Source organism: Lactuca serriola, chromosome 3 (genome assembly GCF_051521515.1).
Source record: "Lactuca serriola cultivar US96UC23 chromosome 3, Lser_US96UC23_V15, whole genome shotgun sequence".
In the NCBI taxonomy this organism is placed as follows: domain Eukaryota; kingdom Viridiplantae; phylum Streptophyta; class Magnoliopsida; order Asterales; family Asteraceae; genus Lactuca; species Lactuca serriola.
This window is the reverse complement of record NC_136410.1, coordinates 201,473,362-201,493,222: the sequence shown is the minus strand read 5'-3', so window position 1 is coordinate 201,493,222 and position 19,861 is coordinate 201,473,362. Positions and strand designations below refer to the sequence as shown.

Sequence of the window (19,861 nt, the reverse complement as noted above, 5' to 3'; positions counted from 1 at the left end):
TTATTTTGATTGGTTGATTGTGATCGAGTTATATGCCATCTGCATACCTTGGATATTGTATGGTAGTTAGGGGATGTGCTCTATTGAAGAAGGTTTCGAAGGATGCAGTAACTGTAGCATGCTTGGGAAGGATTTGGTACGTCTCGCTAGTTCGGAGTGGCATAGTGTTAGAGACGGATTGGTTAGATCCCTAGCTATGGCAGGCTTGGGTTCCTTAGAAGAATGATCATGGAATGGCAGCAAAGATCGGGATCTCTTTTGAGTATCGAGCAACAAGGGGTAAGCAGGATCGAAGTGGGGGAGAATCCTCCGAGTGTGCCCAGGTAAGAGCACGCATACCCAGAGCGAGTATGTGGCCTCCGAGAAGGAAAAGGAGTAGTTCAGCGTTTGATGGACTAAGGATTCAGGGTTGGGAGTTTGAGAAACTCCCCACCAGTTAGCGCGTGCGAACAAGATGGTCGAAAGCTGGTTGAGAATCCAGGATTGAAGGATCACCTGTAGGGGCTCAAGTGAATCGGAATGAGGATCCTGAGAGCGGTTAGCAAGAGATGTTTTCGTATTAGTAGCCAGTGTCAGAGTCAGCATGCAGGGTTGTGTAAATTCAGGAGTTGGGAGTTTGGAAACTTCCCAACAATAGCTTCTTGTATCCGGATTGGTAGACGGTTGGTTTGGGAACCAAGCCGAAGAGTTCCTCGACGAAGCGCTAAGTATATTAAGGATATAAGATGTCGAGGATGATGCAATATTCAAAGACTGAGGGCTGGTTTTGAGAAATCAGGAGGAGGAATCACTAGCGAGACTAGGGATAGTCAGGATGCCCTCGGGATAGTAGTGGAAGTGTTGTAAGTCTGCGGGGGTAGCCGTAGCATTCACTAGTAGTCGGATAGTAGTAGTGGTGTTGTAAGTCTGCGGGGGGTAGCCGTAGCATCCATTAGCAGCCAGATGGTATTAGAGAGTTGTAAGTCCGCGGGTGCAGCAGTGAGGATATGGGAATCCACGGGTTAGATTTCGGATTTCCCAAATGGTTCAGTTATGGCTAAGTCAGCAATTTGGCTATAGGTCGTCACATCAGTTATGAGATCAGAGTAGCAGTGGACCGTTGGGGTTCGGGTATGTTAAGGGCTACCGTCAGTCTGGGAGCCATCGTGTTGTTAGTCGTGGAATTGATGATGTCAGGATGTGACGTTTGGACCCGATCGGTTGGATCGGAAGATTGTTAGAGCCACAGTGACAGGATAACTAGTGGAAACTAGTTTCAGAGAAAGATTTCGTTCAGAAGTCGTGGGAGCGACTAAGTGAGGAGTCCTTTGGCTCCACAGTTGAGTTGGAGCTCAGTGTTTCAGGCAGTTCAGTGTTTCAGGCAGCTCAGTGTTTCAGTCAGTTCAGTGTTTCAGGCAGCTCAGTGTTTCAGTCAGTTCAGTGTTTTAGTTAGTTCAGTGTTTCAGGCAGCTCAATGTCTCAGTCAGTTCAGTGATTCAGGCAGCTCAGTGTTTCAGTTAGTTCAAAGTTTCAGGCATGTTCAGTATTGCAGGCAGTTCAGTGTTTGGATAGTTTCAGAGTTTTGGACAGTATTAGTATTTGTGTTGGAATGCAAGTGCTGGTAGGATAGTTGGTCGAGGGGTGCTAGGCACCAAGTTCTGTCGGAGAGCAGTGTCAGTGGTGACAGACGGTGATGACCCGCTCTGGGAATAGCGGGGGTGATGGAGTTAGTGAAGGATAGGGCCTTCACAGTGTCAGAGGAAAAGTCGGTTATGAGGCTTTGCCTTGGGGAAGGCAAGGAAATTGCGCAAGGAAAGTAGTGGAGAACCTCTGCGGGTTCAGTGCAGTACTCGGTGAGTACCAGAAGGATTATCGGTTGAGTAAGTTCTGTTTCTAAGTTGTTCAGGGTCAGGTTCGACCCAAGGTTTACCCGCGAGCTTGATGTTAGTCAGAATGACCAGGTGGAAGACCAGCGCAGGTAGGCGGCTGGTGTTGGGTATTGGAGGCAGATCGCAGGCGGTGGGCCATGGTAAACTTTGAGGACGAAGTTCAATTTAAGTGGGGGAGAGTTGTAACACCCAAGATTTTGAAAGCCACGAAAGTAAAGGAAACCCTAAATTTAGGAGGGACTCGGCGAGTCCAAGGAAGGACTCGGCGAGTCGGAGCGGGATCCGGGTCGAGGAGTAAGTGACCAACTCGGCGAGTCGGCCATGTGGACTCGGCGAGTCTGGTCTGTGCGAGGAAAACCCTAAATCCGGGGCTTGGAGCCTATTTAAACGTCTCAATCCTCTTCCTAGGGCTCCTTTACTGTCTCTCACACCCAGAACGCCGCACCCTAAGCCCCCATTGTGATGATTCATGCTTTTGGCCATTTTTGAGTGATTTAGAAGAAGAAGAAGAAGTGGGAATCTTTGAAGCATCAAAGAGTGGCTTTGGATCTGAAGTTTGGGGAACATTTCAGAGCATTGGAAGGTATCAATTCGTTTCCCTCCTTTAGATCTTCTTTGGTTATGAGTTTTGGGGCTTTTAAGCCATGCCTAAGATCAATTTCAAGCTTGAGGTTCGGATCTGAGGTTGCTACCTCAGATCCATGCTTGTGTTGGTTTAGAATCCCGTAAAGTATCAGCCATTGGGTGGATTTTGGAGCCTCTTGGTCTTAAACCCTAGTTATTAGTGCATTTTGCCTAGATCTCCCTCTCTACACGTAAAGTTTGCAACTTTACGTGGGGAATAGGCTTGGGAAGGGTAGATCTACAGTTTGGAGTTCATGCATGAACTCGACGAGTTGGATGAACAACTCGGCGAGTTGGATGAAGATTACCGTGTGCTCGACGAGTCTGTTTTTAGACTCGGTGAGTCAGGTCGCGTGGTTCCAAACCCTTCGAGTTAAGTCTCGAGTCAGCGAGTCGAGCCAGGACTCAGTGAGTTGGACAGGACAGGAATCGGGAATCAGTAGACTCGGCGAGTAGAGTCGCGAGTGGAAAGACTCTGGACTTATGAACTCGGCGAGTCAGTAGGGTGACTCGACGAGTAGGGTTGACCTGGAAGATTGACTTTGACCAGGACGTTGACTTTGACCAGAGTTGGCTTGGTTGACCTTTGAAGGTCAATTAGACTAAGTGTTATGTTGATATTGGTAGCTCGGGGAGCTAGCGGAGCAGCAGTTCGGAGTCAGTGGTCAGGTAGCGGTCAAAGGGGTTAGCAGCAGCAGTTCAGCAGTATCAGGTGAGTTTCCTTTCCAGTAGGAACGGGTCTAAGGCACCAAGGCCGACCCGTGTAGACGAGATGCTAGTACTAGAGTGTGGGCCGAGCCCGTATCTCTGGGTTTAGTCAAGTATGATATATGTGTTAATATGATAGAGTTGCTTATACTTGTTGTATGTGTGATACTTGTATGTTATGGGTTAGCGGTTGAGTGTGGGCAGGGCCCGTATCTCTCCGAGGTTGGAGTGTGGGCTAGGCCCGTATCTCCCAGATAGCGAAGTGTGGGCAGGGCCCGTATCTTCACGAGTGTGGGCAGGGCCCGTATCTCCCATATAGCGAAGTGTGGGCAGGGCCCGTATCTTCACGAGTGTGGGCAAGGCCCGTATCTCCCAGATAGCGAAGTGTGGGCAGGGCCCGTATCTTCCCGAGTGTGGGCAAGGCCCGTAACTCCTAGCTGAACATTGGTTGTTATATGTTTGCATGGTATGTGGTAAGGTGGGGAACTCACTAAGCTTCGTGCTTACGGTTTTCAATTTTGTTTTCAGGTACTTCCGGTAGCGGATGATGGAGCTCGGGATGATCGCATGGCACACACCATAGATTAGTTAGCCTGGGAATGTTTTACTCTGATAATGAACATGTGTTTTGAAAACTAATACTCTGTTTATGTTTTGAAATGATGATTTTACTTTAAGTGGTACTTTATTAAAAGAAATTTTTAGTCTTGAATCTTGGGACGTTACAGGTTTTAAGGAGTTTGTAACGCCCGCAGATTCGGGCTAGTCAATTTAGAGACAATAAACATTAAAAATTACTTTTTGACAGAAGATTATTTAGAATAAATAATCTTAACCAAAGTATATTATATGTCACAATGATTTCGTACAAATAAAAAAACATTGAAATCCGACTTATAACGAAGAAGTTATGACCCGTCAAAGTTTTGCAACAAAACCGGCACGGCTCCACGTAACGTAAAAAGTGAATTTTTGATAAATTGATTTTTAGTCTTAGTGATCTAAACGTATACGTTAAACTGAGAACGTACACAAAAAGAACATCCAAATCTGACTTCGTACGAGGAAGTTATGATTTTTTAAAGATTTGACATAGTAGTGCACAACCAGAAAATCGAATTTTAGATTGATCGTTTTTTACCCGACACAATCTAAATAAAAATTGAATATCTCATTAATAAGAACTCAACAATATAAAGACAAACGAAAACGGACATCGGATGACAAAGTTATGAATTTTTAACGGACTTTATCGGTCTAAGCAATGGATCTTAATTCTCATGTTGGCTTCTCTATGAATTTTGAATTGATTCTTTGTTCACTTGTGTGTGGTTGTTAATGTATAAAGAAATAATGAAGTTACTTTGTTGGTTATTGTGTTAGATATGTGTCACTATTAAAATACTGATAAAAAATGATAAAGAAAATACATGTGTTTGTAATTCTTAGTGAATGTGTCGTTCATTTTCTTTGTTAAAACATAAAATGAATGATTATGAAAATGATTAAATACCACTCGCTTATATTATTAATTTAATTTTGGTCGGTATAAATATAATATATTCTCGTATTGGTTTTTTTTTCTAGATTATTAACTGTGTAAGCCTACTTAGGTTAAATTTATTTTAATGATAACAATGAATGATTATGAAAATGATTTATCAAAATGCAAGAAGAAACTTAGGACATTAGATCGGTTTGTCAATGGCTCGATGCTCAAAAGAAACCAAAACTCACGATGGTTTTTCCTCGACGCCCAATAATATCACATATGGTAGCACCAAATTTCCATCTAGGGAGAAAGAAAGTCAATTTGATGTAACTACACTTCCACGTGATCTGTTAGAAATATGATTTAGTGGCACTTGGAAATCTGAGAATCGTGATAATCACTTTCAAATCGAAGTATTTGGGTGGTACTCCCAAACCCTCAATTGGATAAGACTCAGATAAAATCAGAGAGAATGAGATGGTGTAATTTTCGTGAGTACCAGAAAAGTGACTAAAATTGATTATAAACCTTCCTTATCTGAAAAACTGTCAAAACTGTCATATAACAGTTTTTCTCAACAGTAAAAACTGTTATAAATCCGGGTTTTGTATAAGGATTAATGCAAAGTCAAAACCGGGTCAAATATTCAAAATTTGGATTTTCTGATGTATTTTTAATACAACAATATAACCCAAATAAAAATTCTCCGCGCTGACCTGGCAGCTCGACCCCAGCGAGGGGCTCTGCCCCTTGGACCCCGCTCCCAGGGGCGCTGCCCCCGGACCCCCGTTTGTTCAGGGGCTTCGCCCCTAAATGACAACATACTTTGATACTTGATCAAACGTAAACAAGTGTGTACTCCACACCTTCCTTACTTGTTTAATATTTATCAAGATCATTTTTAGTCAACAAAGTAATCCTATTACACTTAAATAACATTGATGATAACAAATCACCAACATGATCCTAACTTGAGCAAGAATATCATTGATTATCATCCCAACGTCCAAGATGCAGCAAAGAGAGAATATATGCAAATAGGTCATTGCCAACCGCGTAGTCATCAGTTTCCTCAAACATATTTTGGAGGCTATATGTGTCGCTTTATACCTACTTGGTTTGATAAACATAAATGACTTGAATATAGTATTGAAAAAGATGCAACATTTTGTTTTATATGTCACTTATTCAGGAAAAAGGATGAATTCAATGGAAAAGGTAGAGATGCTTTTGTTATGAACGAATTAAAAAGTTGGAATATATCAAATAGGTTTGATAAATATGTTAGATCTATTAATAATATTCATAATCAAGCTAGAGAAAAGTTTGAGATGCTTACCAAACCCAAAAAATCATTACAAAGTGCTTTTGACCATCAGTCTACAAAATCCCAAAAAAAAATACCACACTTGTTTGCTTGCTTCAATACACTATATGATTTATCTTTTACATCAAGGGTTGCCAACTCGGGGTCATGATGAAAGTCAAGGATCAAGTAATAAAGAGGACTTTCTTGAACTTTTTGAATGGTTAGCACAACATAATGAAGAAGGTGATAAAGTTGCATTGAACAATGCTCCAAAGAACATACAAGTGACATCCCTTTCCATTCAAAAAGATCTCATTAATTCTTGTGCAAAAGAAACAACTAAATCCATTATTAAAGAACTTGGTGAAGATTATTTTTCCATATTGGTAGATGAATCAGCCGATATAACTCATAAAGAGCAAATGTCTATGTGCTTCTGGTATGTAGATAACAAAGGAGACATAGTTGAAAGGTTTCTCGGTCTTGTACATGTCGTTAATACCACAACTTTATCTCTTGAAAAAGCAATTTACTTTTTGCTTGTAGAGTATTCGTTATGTCCATCTAAAATTCGAGGTTAGGGATATGATTGAGCTAGAAATATAAGGGTGATGTTAATGGCCTTAAAACTCTAATCTTAAAAAAACACTACATCTGCTTACTGTGTTCACTGTTTTGCTCATCAACTTCAACTAACACTTGTTGCGGTTTCGAAGAACATAAACCGTGGTTGGTTTTTTGAGACACTTACAAACTTACTAAATGACATTAGAGTTTCTTGTAAGAGAAAAGAAATGTTGCGAGAAGCTCAAGCTTAAAATTTAACTTGAAAGTGGCAAAGGATTAAATCAAGATCTTAGTTTGGGAAGGTCGGGGGATACTCGTTAGGGATCCCACTGTATATTGATTATGTATGTTATTTCCTTATATCCTGTGATATGTGAGGTTCTTGATAAGATTGGAGAGGTGTCTGCATGTTCATACGGTCAACTAAAAGCAGATGTTGTTGGTAATGCACTCGAGTCTTTTGATTTTATATTCATGATAAACTGATAAAGAATTTTTGGTGTGACAAAATATTTGAATAATGTTTTACAAAGAAAAGATCAAGACGAAGTTAATGCTATGTCGTTTGTGACATTGACCAAACAACATCTACAAAAAATAAGAGATAATAGGTGTGAACTTCTCTTAAGTTTAGTCATAGCATTTTGTGAAACAAATTCCATCGAAAATGTATATGTTTCGAGAGGAAGGAAAAAACGTGATAAACTGAACACCACAAATCTTCATAATTTTTGAGTTGAAGTATTTATTGCGATTATTGATTTGCAACTTCAAGAGTTGAAGAACCGATTTGACGAAGTTAATATGCGTTTACTTGTTTCTATGGCTAGCTTGAGCCCTATTGATGAATTTAAATCTTTTGATAAGAAACGATTATCACACTTATCAAAAGATTATCACACTTTCAAAACTTTATCCTAGTGAGTTTCCAAGTGTTGAATTAGTTCGTCTTGGTGATAAACTTGATAATTACATCTACGATATTAGAAAAGGACGATAGATTCCAAGGATCGAAAGATCTTAAAGAACTCTCTATGGAGATGGTGCGATCAAATAAGGATAAAGTGTTTGATCATGTCTATTTACTTGTTAAGTTGGTGTTGATCCTCCCTGTGGCAACATCTAGTGTAGAAAGAGCATTTTCGGCAATAACTTTTATTAAAAAAGACATGTTTTCAAAAGTTAGTGAAAACTTATTGTTGATTGCTACCAAAGTGTAAGGAATCGACAACAGTTGTAACTTTTTGTTTCGATATTAAGTGTTTTTTAAGGAATCTATTATCTACCTACCCTGTTGTCTCTGATATAGTTTTATTCAATGTAATTCTAACCATCTTGTAATGGGTAAAGGTGGACATTGTCGATGAAAGGTGAACATGTAGAAGGGGAAGGAAAATCAAAAGAGAAAACATATAGAAGGAGAAGGAAATGGGAAAGAGAAATAAGTATGGAAGAGTGTAGGGTGTACGGTGTGGGGATGGGTCCCACCAATATCTCATAATAACACAAGTATATATATATATATATATATATATATATATATATATATATATATATATATATATATATATATATATATATATATATATATATATAGGTTCATAGGTTCATGTGAGACGACCTAATTTTGTGAGACCGTGAGACGCGTTTTTTTATTTTATTTATTTTTTTAGTTAATTCAAGTTTCGAAAATAATATTTAAAAAAAGAATTTTTGGATTTTTCCATTTATTTTGCATCTTAGAATTATTATTTAGAATATGTAGAGTGTAATATTCTATTAGAATATTTCATGTATTTTAAAAAAAAAAAAAAAAAACAGGATTTTTTTTTATTTTTTTTAGTTAATTCAAGTTCCGAAAATAATATTTAAAAAAAAAAAAATTTTAGATTTATTCCATTTATTTTGCATTTTAAAATTGTTTTTTTAGAATATATCAATGTAATATTCTATTAGAATATTTCACCTATTTTTCAAAACAACAGGATTTTTTTTTATTTTTTTTTAGTTAATTCAAGTTTCGAAAATAATATTTAAAAAAAAAATTTTTGGATTTTTCTATTTATTTTGTATTTTAATATTATTTTTAGATTTGGTCTCACGGTCTCACAAACTTAGAATGGTCTCAAATGAATATATATATATATATATATATATATATATATATATATATATATATATATATATATATATATATATATATATATATATATATATATATATATATATAGTGAATATACCTAACAATTTTAGATAAACTTAGATACCTAACCACATCATACTCCGCAATTTTATATCATATTTACATTGTAATCACCAAAAGTTCTTAAAATTCAACCTTGTAACTTGATAACTTCCAAAATTTTTGGACTTCCACCGTTATCAAAATTCAACCTTCTAACTTTATAAATATATATAAAAGGCAAAATAGTCATTTCAACACCGAAATCAAAACAAAATAAAACTTTATCCGAGTGAAAAAATCTTGATAGGGACAAAGACAAAAGCCTGTAAGTTAGGCAAAACCAAATGATTTATGTAGTTTACTTTTTTATATTTTCCCTACTAAACATATTAAAATAAAACAATATCTAAATTGAAGGTATTTAAGTAGAACAATAAATAAAATCAAGGATAATCAAATAAAATTCTAAAGATTTTGCAGACAAAAGCCTGTAAGTTAGGCAAAAAAAGATGATTTATGTAGTTTAGGGTAAGACACTATAATGGTAAACATAAATCATTTATAAAACCAGATGATTTTGAAGTAAAACTACAAATCAGCAATTTTCATGCAAAGGCCATTGTCATCCAAAAACAAACTTTTCATTTTCATTTATAAAACAAAAACGATATAAACATAGAATTGCAGTCGTTCCCTTCTATTGGTTTTGGAGCACTATGTTCACTAGGATTATGCTTAGTAATCTCATTCAACTAACTTGGAATTTCAATAGATTTCTCCTTAAACCAACCACTACTAAGAAGATTTTCAACAAGTCGCTCAAAATCTACATATAGGCTTTTATCCTTATTTATAAAAATGTAAGCAACTAAACAAATACCTACATGAGTTTTATTCATTCCAATAAAAAAAAGCTATCTAGAATACCACAAGAACTTCTATAGGCAATTGATGAATTCTCCATTCAAAATATGCAACCCTAACAAGGTATATCAAAACTCAAAAGTTTACTTCTAAATTCAAATAGAATAACACTTAACATTCACCAAATCATTTCACTCAAACAACTTTCAAAACCGAGTCTCACAATACATCGAAATCAAAACGAAGAGGGCTTACGAATATGAAAAATAAGTCAAAAAAAAAATCAACGCAACCTTCTTGCCTCCCTCTCGGACTCTAGCAAGGTAAGAACATCACCTTCTCTGACGGGTCCCTTGACGTTTCTCATGATAAAACGATTCTGATCATCAAGAAACTTCACTCTCACTTGGGTCACCTGACCTCTTGATCCAGTTCTTCCCATAACTTTCACCACTACTGCGTGCTTGATCTGTGACTCCATCTTTCAGAAGCTGAAATTACACAAAGAAATCATAGCAAATATAAGATAATTGGAATTGTATCGATGAATACACAATGTACATCTTCAATTAGTACAATCGGTGTAGAAAAAGTCTCAAATTTGAAGCGCAAACAATAGAATGATTACATCAACTACGAATATCATAAAGATGCAACTGAAATCGATCAATACTGGCATGAATCTAAGTCTACGGAGGAATTTTTAGAAATGATACTTGAGAACAAAATTACCTGCCGTGCGTTAGAGTCGATAGAGCGGCTGCAAAGTTTGCAAAGTTTGAAGGAGTTGTGATCGAAGAACCCTAAAGATTTAATTTATATACGGGGGAATGAAAATACAAACCCTATTGGGCTGAAATGATTAAAATCTTGAAATAGGTAAAGTAAAAGTCTAAAAGTATTAGTTAAATTTCGGCCCACCAAAATATGCCGTAATACGTTTGTTATGGGCCAGCAATAAAAATCATTTCGGCTTATGGTATATAGATAGAAACTTAGGGAAAAAATAAATTATAGGGTAATCAATCTATATTTTTTATAACTTTTTTATTTATGTATATATTTGATCATTTAATTTATTATATGTGTTTATATATTATAATTATCATCGGCTATATTATCTTTAATTTTTTGTTTAAATGTGGATAATTTTTTTATTTTTATATCCATAGACCATTTAATTTATTATATCTGTGCACATATTGTTATTGTCACCGGCTATAGCAAGTGAAAATGGTAATATGTGAACAAATTAAAAAATTAAATAGTTAAAATAATGTGTACAAAAAGAGAAATTTGTCTAAATGTGAAAAAAAACAAAAAGTTAATTATTCTGATAAGTCTTTTTCCCCACTTTTAATAACGATTTTATTTTTATTTTGTTTGTATTATTTTTTTGCAAACGTTATTTTTAAAATATCTATAATTTTCTAAATATTAATTAAATATTGATCATTTTTAAAATTACTTTTTAATTAATAAATATGTTTTTATTTCGTGAAATATTTAATACATAGCCTCTTATAATTCTTTTCGTTTGTTTTTGTTTGTTTTTAAGCATATACAATATTTTTAAATTAAATAAATTAAATATGTAACCAAAAGTATAGAGGGTGTTTTCTAAAAAGAAAAAAAATATATTACTTAGCAAATAAAAAAACAAAAGAAATTATATAATATAAATGTTTTAATTTTATTCCAACTTTTTAATATTTTTAATTAGAAGTTGATAAACTTTTAATTTTTTTAATACAACGTTTTAAACTAGTATTTAACAAAAGTATTTAAAATGTTATACAAAATATTAAATTGTTATACAAAATTAGGGAATCATTTTAAAAATGTTGTAAAAGAAAGTTTAGAAATAAATTTATGAAATTTTTAAAAAAAATGTATGAAAATGTAAAAAAAAGTTAAAAACTTGTAGGAAAAATTTTAAATATTTATAAAATATTTGGTTTGAAAACACTTATATTAAAGTTATATGAAAGTATAAAAAAGTTTAAAAAAATTATAAGCAAAGTTTAAAACATTATAATAGAAAAACCTATAAGAAAAAAATATCATAAAAACTTTGTAAGAAATTATACACTTCTTAAGAAATTTGTAAAAAAAAATTATTCACATTTAGATAGTTTTCTTTTTATACACCTTTGACTATTTAACTTGGTAAATGTGTTCACATATTACCATTGCCACCTGCTATAGCAGCTGACAATGGTAATATGTGAACACATTTACCAAGTTAAATTGTCAAATGTGTACAAAAAAATTAAAATTACCTAAATGTGAACAAGACAAAAAGGTAATTATCATCGCAAGTCATTTTCCCTAGAAACTCTTCGGATAAAATTGAATTGTCTAAATAATTTGGATTGAATTATTTAGTTCGTTGATATGGATTTCTGGATTGATTTTTGGTTAAACTGAATTATTATTTTAGATTTTAAATTGGTTTTGGTTTATAAAATAAAAACCAAAAAAAATGAATAAAAACTTATTGTTTATTTTTAATATATATCTTTAATCATTTATAAATTTACTAAACTATTTTTTGTAATTATTAGAAACTTTCATCCAATATAACACTTAAATAAGTACTTATCAAAAGTTTCTTGTCAATGAAATATTAAACTATAATAAATTTTTCTTAATAGTTGTTTATAAATTATAATTCGTAATTAAAAAGTTCTTTTTATATACTTTTTAAGACTAATATTTAAGTTGTATATATATATATATATATATATATATATATATATATATATATATATATGTGTGTGTGTGTGTGTGTGTGTGTGTATCGCCTCTTAAAAAACGAATTGTAAAAGCTGATCCAACCAAATTATAATTTGGTTGGATTTGATCGGATTAGAATTTAGTTTGGACTATTCAGATCTATTTTCTAAAAACCGAGATCTGTTTAGATTTACTTGATTGGATCGGATCATATTCATCCGAATAAACACCCCTGTATATAGAGATGGAAGTATACAAACTGGACCACTTTCTTAAAAAGATCTGAAAAATAAAATTAAACTGGTTTTTAAAATCCAATAGGTATTATCTGATCTAACAATTTAAAACCGGATTTATAAAATTAAAAGATCAGTTTTTGAATTGAAACCGTTTTTTTAATTTACTAAACTGAATCCGAAACATGTTTTTTAATTGTTAATGCCTCAACATACGACTTTTTGCATTTGATATCCTGACACTAAAAGAAAACAACATTCTAAAGCTATCATAGTAGCTTGAACGATTAGTATACCTTAACAATTGTGGCTACTAACTAAGGTGATGTTTATTTTTTCGAAGCGAAAACGGTTGAAGTCTGTAGACCACATCTGCACTAGAAGAGGTGGACCAAACGGTTGCAACCTGTAATAAGAAGTATTTTTGTTATTTAACCTCTACAGACTGCTGCAATAAACTAAAACTAACTATACAATATTTAAAAATAAATCTAAACAAAAAATTTATTTAGTTTAATCATATGCAAATCAAATATAAAGATTATTATGATGATATGATTTTTAAAGAGGTTTATATAAAAGAATTAAACATAATATTTTCTAAATAACAATAAATAAAATTATTAATTTTGCTAAAAACATGTTCATTTTCGTTAAAATTTTAAAGACGATGATTATTTTTTGGTTAACTTCAATAAACATGTCCAATCCTCAGCTGCTGAAGGTCCCCTTGTGATGCCAATTAGCCATCACATGGACACCATCACATGCGACGTGGCTCAGACAATCCTTCAAGTAAAAGACTCGTTCCTACAACGGTTGGACTCAAACAAGAGCTGCGCAATAGAACCAAGTCCAACACTCTGAGATTATTCAACCCTGATCACATGTGGCGTGTCGTATCCACCTAATGGCTAACTCCCATCACTCAGAATCCCACAATGCACAAAGCAAGCAGCATTCGGACAAGGGAAAATCTAACCATAACATACTCAAGCAATCATATCCACATAGCAAGAATCTGAACTAGCATGCAACACAAACTCATAAACTCAGGCATAACCTAAACATGCTATCCTACTACTGTCTAATCAACACTATCATGCAGCTCAAAAGCACAAATAACAGGCACATAAGGCATCATCCCTAGATCTTTAGTCCTATTCTAGCATACTGTTCTATTATCTGATAACCATAACATAGACTTGTACGGGTATTTTGGGGTACTTACTTGAGCTCGGCTGATTGCATGCACCACACCCATTTTTCTCTTTTCAAAGTTCTTTTCTTTCTGAATTATTTTTGCTTTTCTAAAACTGCTTTCTTTCCCAAAACTCTCTTTTTACAAAACTGTCTTTTCATTTTGAAAACTTCTATACCAATTCCTTGGTTTGAGTTTAGACACATCCGAGAGCATGTCCGAATCCCTCAAACCAAGGCTCTGATACCAACTTGTAACGTCCCAAAATTTAAGACTGAAAATTTCTTTTAATAAAACATTACTTAAAGCAATTTCATCATTTCAAAACATAAGCAGAGTATTAGTTTCCAAAATACATATTCGTCATCAGAGTAAACATTCCCAGGCTGTCTAATCTATGGTGTGTGCCATGCGATCACCCCGAGCTCCTCCCTCCGCTACCGGAAGTACCTGAAACCAAAACTGAAAACCGTAAGCACGAAGCTTAGTGAGTTCCCCACCCTACCACATACCATGCATAACCACATACTGCACATACTGGGCCACGCCCGCTATTCTGGGTCTCGCCCCCTACCTCGGGCCTCGCCCACTACCACGACCCCGCCGCTCCAGGCCTCGCCTGGCTTCGAGCCCCGCTCGGATACAGATATGTTTCACTTAGGCCTCGCCTGTCATAGGGCCTCGCCCGCTAACATATAATAGCACGTAATCATACTGCAAAACATAAGCTAAACATATACAATGGATCATGTCCTAAGGCCTCACCTATCCTGGGCCTCGCCCTTGTCCTGCTACTAATGAGTCTTGGAACCCCGTCCATGCTCCTACTGATAGTGAGATACAGGCCCAGCCCACACTCACTCCTTCCCTAACTTGGGCCTCGCCCCTACTCTGCTGCTAATGAGATGTGGAACACCATCTACACTCTGCTATCGGTGAGATACGGGACCTCGCCCACACTCACCTCCCTACATGTATCACACAGACAACAAGTATAAACTATCATAGAAACCAATCCTTGGGCACCCGCCCGCTATCATTGGACCTCGTCCTGAATATCATACTAGCACACTGTGCCTGGGGCTAACCCCCGGGTCTTCTACTCATAACTACATGGGCCGGCATTGTAGCCTTAGTAGACCCATTCACACAAAGGGAAACTCACTTGCACTGGCTGAACTTGCTGATGATCCCACTAGCTGCTGCTCGACCACTCACTGAACTCCTTCTCTACTAGCTTCCCGAGCTATCAATATCAATGCAACACTTAGTCTAACTGACCCCCAACAGTTAACCAAGTCAATTCTGGTCTAAGTCAAAGTCTTGGTCAAAGTCAACCTTTCCAGGTCAACCCTACTCGCCGAGTCCACTTACTGACTCGCCGAGTTCATATACTCAGGGTCCTTCCATTCGCGACATGACTTGCCGAGTCCAACGATTTCCGAGTCCTGACCTGTCCAACTCGCTGAGTCTCCACCCGACTCACTGATTCGAGTCTCAACTCGAAGGGTTTGGGGCTTCGCGACCTGACTCGCCGAGTCCAAGGACAGACTCGCCGAGTACCAGGCAATCTTCATCCAACTCGCCGAGTTGTTCTTCCAACTCGCCGAGTTCCTACCCAACATCATCCGACTCGACGAGCTGTTCATCCCACTTATCGAGTTCCTCCTCATCTTCATGCTACTCGCCGAGTCCACTCAAAGGACTCGTCGAGTCCATTCAGATCTCCCAACATGCAGAGGACTTTTGAGTCATGCAGGGACTCCAAACCACAGATCCTTACTTCCAAAGCTCAATCCTCACGTAAAGTTGCAAACTTTACGTATAACTAAAGAGATCTAGGCTCAAAACATACTAGGGTTTGGTTTAAGGAAAAAAGGGCTTCACCAACTACTCATCTTCTGATGCTTTATGACATATTGGACCATCCCAAAACTAGATCTGAAGTGGCAACAACATATCTAAGCCCCTAACTCGAATTAGGTCTCAATCAACCATAAAACCCCCAAATCTCATAACAAAATAGATCTAGATGCAAAGAAGGGAAAATGGCAGCTTAATACCTCCAAGATGAACACAAACTGAAGTAGATCTCGGATATACACCTCTCCTTTGAAGCAACCTTCTTGATCTTCAAGTTCCTTTCCGAAATTCCTTCCTCCAAAGCTATATCTCTCAAATGATGGAAGCTCACACGAAATCTAGGGTTTACAGGTCCTCTAGGATGATATGGAGGCTGAGGGAGGGACATAACACCCTTTATATAGGATACAACTCCCGGAATTAGGGTTTTCCTCGCACAGACCAGACTCGCCGAGTCTCCTTGGCCGACTCGCCGAGTCGGTCACTTACTCCTCGACCCGGATCCTGCTCGGACTCGCCGAGTCGCCCCTAAAAATTAGGGTTTCTTTCCTTTCTTGGCCTTCCAGATTTTGGGTGTTACACACCTTTAAGCATTTGCATGACTCAAAGGGACCCAATGATCAACTTAACCCCATAATAACCATCTAGAACATGCAAGAATGGTTTCTAGCCTCAAAGATGACAACTTTATGGACTTATAACCTCTAAAATGCCTAGAGTAGCAACTCAAAGCTTCTGAAGTGGTGTCTAATCACTAGATCTTACTCATAAGGTCAAAAAGGGACCAAAACCCACATATTAATAAATAACAACTTCTAGTGATTAAGCTTATAACTTTTTACCTTCTTTGAGCTGAAAATGTAGCAAGAAGTCCTGATCCACAAGTCCTCCTTTGAACCCCCACCTTGTAATGAGCTTCCACTTCTTGAAATACACCAAAACCACCAAAGTGCACCCACAAAGCTCCCAACACTCTTAGATGAAGCTACCACTCGAAATTAGGGTTTAAGGCTCTGAGAATGAAAGAGAGGTGCAACCCCTTGGACTTAAGGTGCTTTAAATAGTGAGCCAACCCTTGAAAATTAGGGTTCGAAGATAATGGCCGTACGTTGGGTGTACTCCTTATACGCTGGGTGTAACAGCCGGATTCCCAGGTATTATTTATTATTGTATTTTTTGGTGATTTGTGAGGAGACTCGGTGAGTTGGAGCCCAAACTCGTCGAGTATGATCGCGGTTATGGGCGCGGGTTCGCGTCTGGACTCGGCGAGTCCAAAAGTGGACTCGGCGAGTCCACGCTATTTAATGAAACCCTAATTCCCCGGGTTTGGAGCCTATTTAAGGGCACTTATAGCCTCCCATTGCGGCTACCAGTCCCTTGAGAGAACCCTAAAAGAGCTAAATCGCTTTGAGAGAGAAGAAGTCACTTTTGGATCTTTGTATCCTTTGTTTAGCAAGAAGAGGGTGACAAGAGCAAGGAGGAGGTGAGATTCAAGCAGATCCAGAGTCCAGAGGCTTCATTTTGAGGTAATAGTTCGAACCTCCTTCAGTTTTAGGGTCGATCTTTAGAGTTAGGGTTTTCTAACCCCTTTGGAGAGTGATTATGTGAAGCAAATGGTCCCTCTTCGAGTTTGTGCCTTGGATCTGGACTCAAAGAGATCCAGAGACCTTAACCCTTGGAGCTTTTGGGTTAGTATGGAGTTATTGGACTTAGGTTGTCATTTTTGGGACCAAATCTCCTTTTGATGCCTTGTTGTGGTTATACAAGCATCAAGTTTCGAACTTTACGTGACATTCATGCTTGGGAAGGCCGGATCTATGGTTTGGGGAAACAGACCTGACCTCAGGAGGTCAATAGAGTTTGTGCATGTCATGAACTCGCCGAGTTGTTCTTGAGACTCGGCGAGTAGGGTTTGGGTTTCACGTAAATTGTTCAGCGAGTAGACTCGACGGGTTGGGGGATGACCCAGTGAGTCAGGGAGAGTCAAGGGGGGGGCTGAGTCAAGCCGGAACTCGCCGAGTTGTTCTTGAGACTCGGCGAGTTGAGTCGTGGTGGCCCCGCGACTCATGCCAGGTGGAACTCGTCGAGTTAGGGAAGTACTCGAAGTGTCAAGAGAGGATCCAAGGGAGTCAGTGAACACGTTTAGACTCGCCGAGTCCGGTCAAAGTTGACCGTTGACCATTGACCAGAGTTGACCAGTGTTGACTTGATAGGGTTAGTCAACCTTAGTTGTGAAAGTGTTAATTAGAGATATATTGTGTTATAGGAGGACTATAGCTCGGGAGATCGAGCACTAGTGATTTCAGGGATTTGCGAGTTATCGAGATACGCGAGGTGAGTCTTCTCACTATACTTTACCTTGATTAGGTAATCAGAGTTATGTGACAGAGTATTTGTTTGCTATATGTATGTTATGTGTTGTACTGCATTATTTCTATGTGATTTATGTTGTGCATGTTTATAGAGTTGGAACCGGAAGGTTCATAGAGTTAGAACCAGAGGGTTCACAGAGTAGGGTCCACGGACCCACAGAGTTATAGCCTCGAGTGGCTAATATGTGCTATGTGTGGTATTTTGGGGAACTCACTAAGCTTTGTGTTTACAGTGTTTGGTGTTATTTGTTTCAGGTACTAGTGATGACCGTGGGAAGGCGCCGACTTGATCAGGACACACACGGGATTTTTATGTTATGAGATCTTGGGATTTTTATATGTCATGGATTGAGTTTCAAACATTGATGTTTTATGAATATTAAATGAATTATACTTTTAAAAAAAATGCGAAAAATTGTTTTGAAATTTACGGTGTTACATTGGGCGTACGTCTCCTATCATGTGTTCCATTTATCCAACACTATGTTGGGCATACCCCAACTTACGTTGGGTGTACTCACGCGTTGCCATCTTGCATGCATGTACTGAAATGCAAGCTTTTCCATCCAGGGACCAAAACTGTCAAATCCTTCAAACTATCATAACTCCCTCATTCGAGGTCCGTTTCCGACGAACCTTATATCCAGGAAAAGGTGGCGAGAAGTCCCACACTCCTAACCACACTCAAGCCTTAAGACCTTTCGAATACGACCCATAACACGATATGTCAATTTACAGTCACACCCTTGGCTCCCAAAGACACAATCAGGTATTCGAATCATAACATCAACATCCGAAAATGGCTAAGTCCTTGCTTTTCCAAAGCTCTAATCCCTATGACAGCTGATGATTGAGCCACAACCATAATTAATAAGGCAAATCTGAATCTCGGTGTTACACCGCCCCTGAGGGGTGGCATGGGATGGCATGAGAAATTTGAATAGAGGCACGATAATAGAAAAAAAAATTGAAAACTTTTGCACTACGTACAAACAAGTTAGTCATTGTCTGTGCCACTACGGGCACCCATACAAAATTGTGTCTGATCTCTACACACTTGTAATGCTATGATTATGCATTAGCTTGAACCAAACATGACCTAAGTGCCATAACTTGTGTTAAATCCATTTATTTTACAACATAATTAAACTACGGTCTAAACTTGTAACATACAAATTGTGGTTGTGATATCCTCCTCGACACAAATTTGGAGAATATAATATCCCCATTTTCTCTTCATACATAATGGCTCTTTATAAAATATAGACTTGAAATTGTTTTCGAAAAATGAATTATTTCCAGATTTTTCAAGTTATAAACAAACCGATTTTATTGCATAGCATGTTGTTTTTAAAAGTTTACATTTTTGGTCTAACTTTCAAATTCTATTACGATTTTGGTTTAAACTCGTTTTTACATATTCGTTCAAAAGTTAATATTTTAACAAGTTAACTTTTTAAGGAACTTGAACAACTTTTGTTGCAAAAAGTGTAAAAGAATTTACAAATTTTTTTACAACACTTTCAAAAAATTTACATTTTTTTACACTCAACTTTTGAAACATTAAAAAAAATTACAATTTTTTTTTTGAACTTTTAAATTTTTTTAGAACACTTGTAAAATGTTTGGAATTAAAAATTTAAAACTTAAATAGATCAAATATTGAAATATACCGAACCCCATATAGCTAAGCAACACAAAACATAGATTGAAACACATAGAATCAATTGACAAAAAAAAATAAATAAAAATAAAAATAAAAATAAAAGTAACAAGAAAAGAAAAATAGATTGAGACCCATGAAACCAACAATTTTGATATGTGTAATTTCTC

The 19,861-nt window shown here is 36.8% G+C and overlaps 1 protein-coding gene across 1 annotated transcript; it reads right to left on the bottom strand.

Moving 5' to 3' along the window:
* Nucleotides 1–9,743: 9,743 nt before the first annotated feature.
* LOC145093513 (small ribosomal subunit protein eS28x) lies at nt 9,744–10,478 on the bottom strand. Its single transcript, XM_079031654.1, has 2 exons — nt 10,350–10,478; nt 9,744–10,108 (listed from the first exon to the last, which is right to left on the bottom strand). The coding sequence occupies exon 2, from the start codon at nt 10,096–10,098 to the stop codon at nt 9,901–9,903; it is 198 nt and encodes a 65-aa protein (XP_078887780.1). The 5' UTR covers nt 10,099–10,108; nt 10,350–10,478; the 3' UTR covers nt 9,744–9,900.
* Between the last annotated feature and the right edge of the window lie 9,383 nt (nt 10,479–19,861).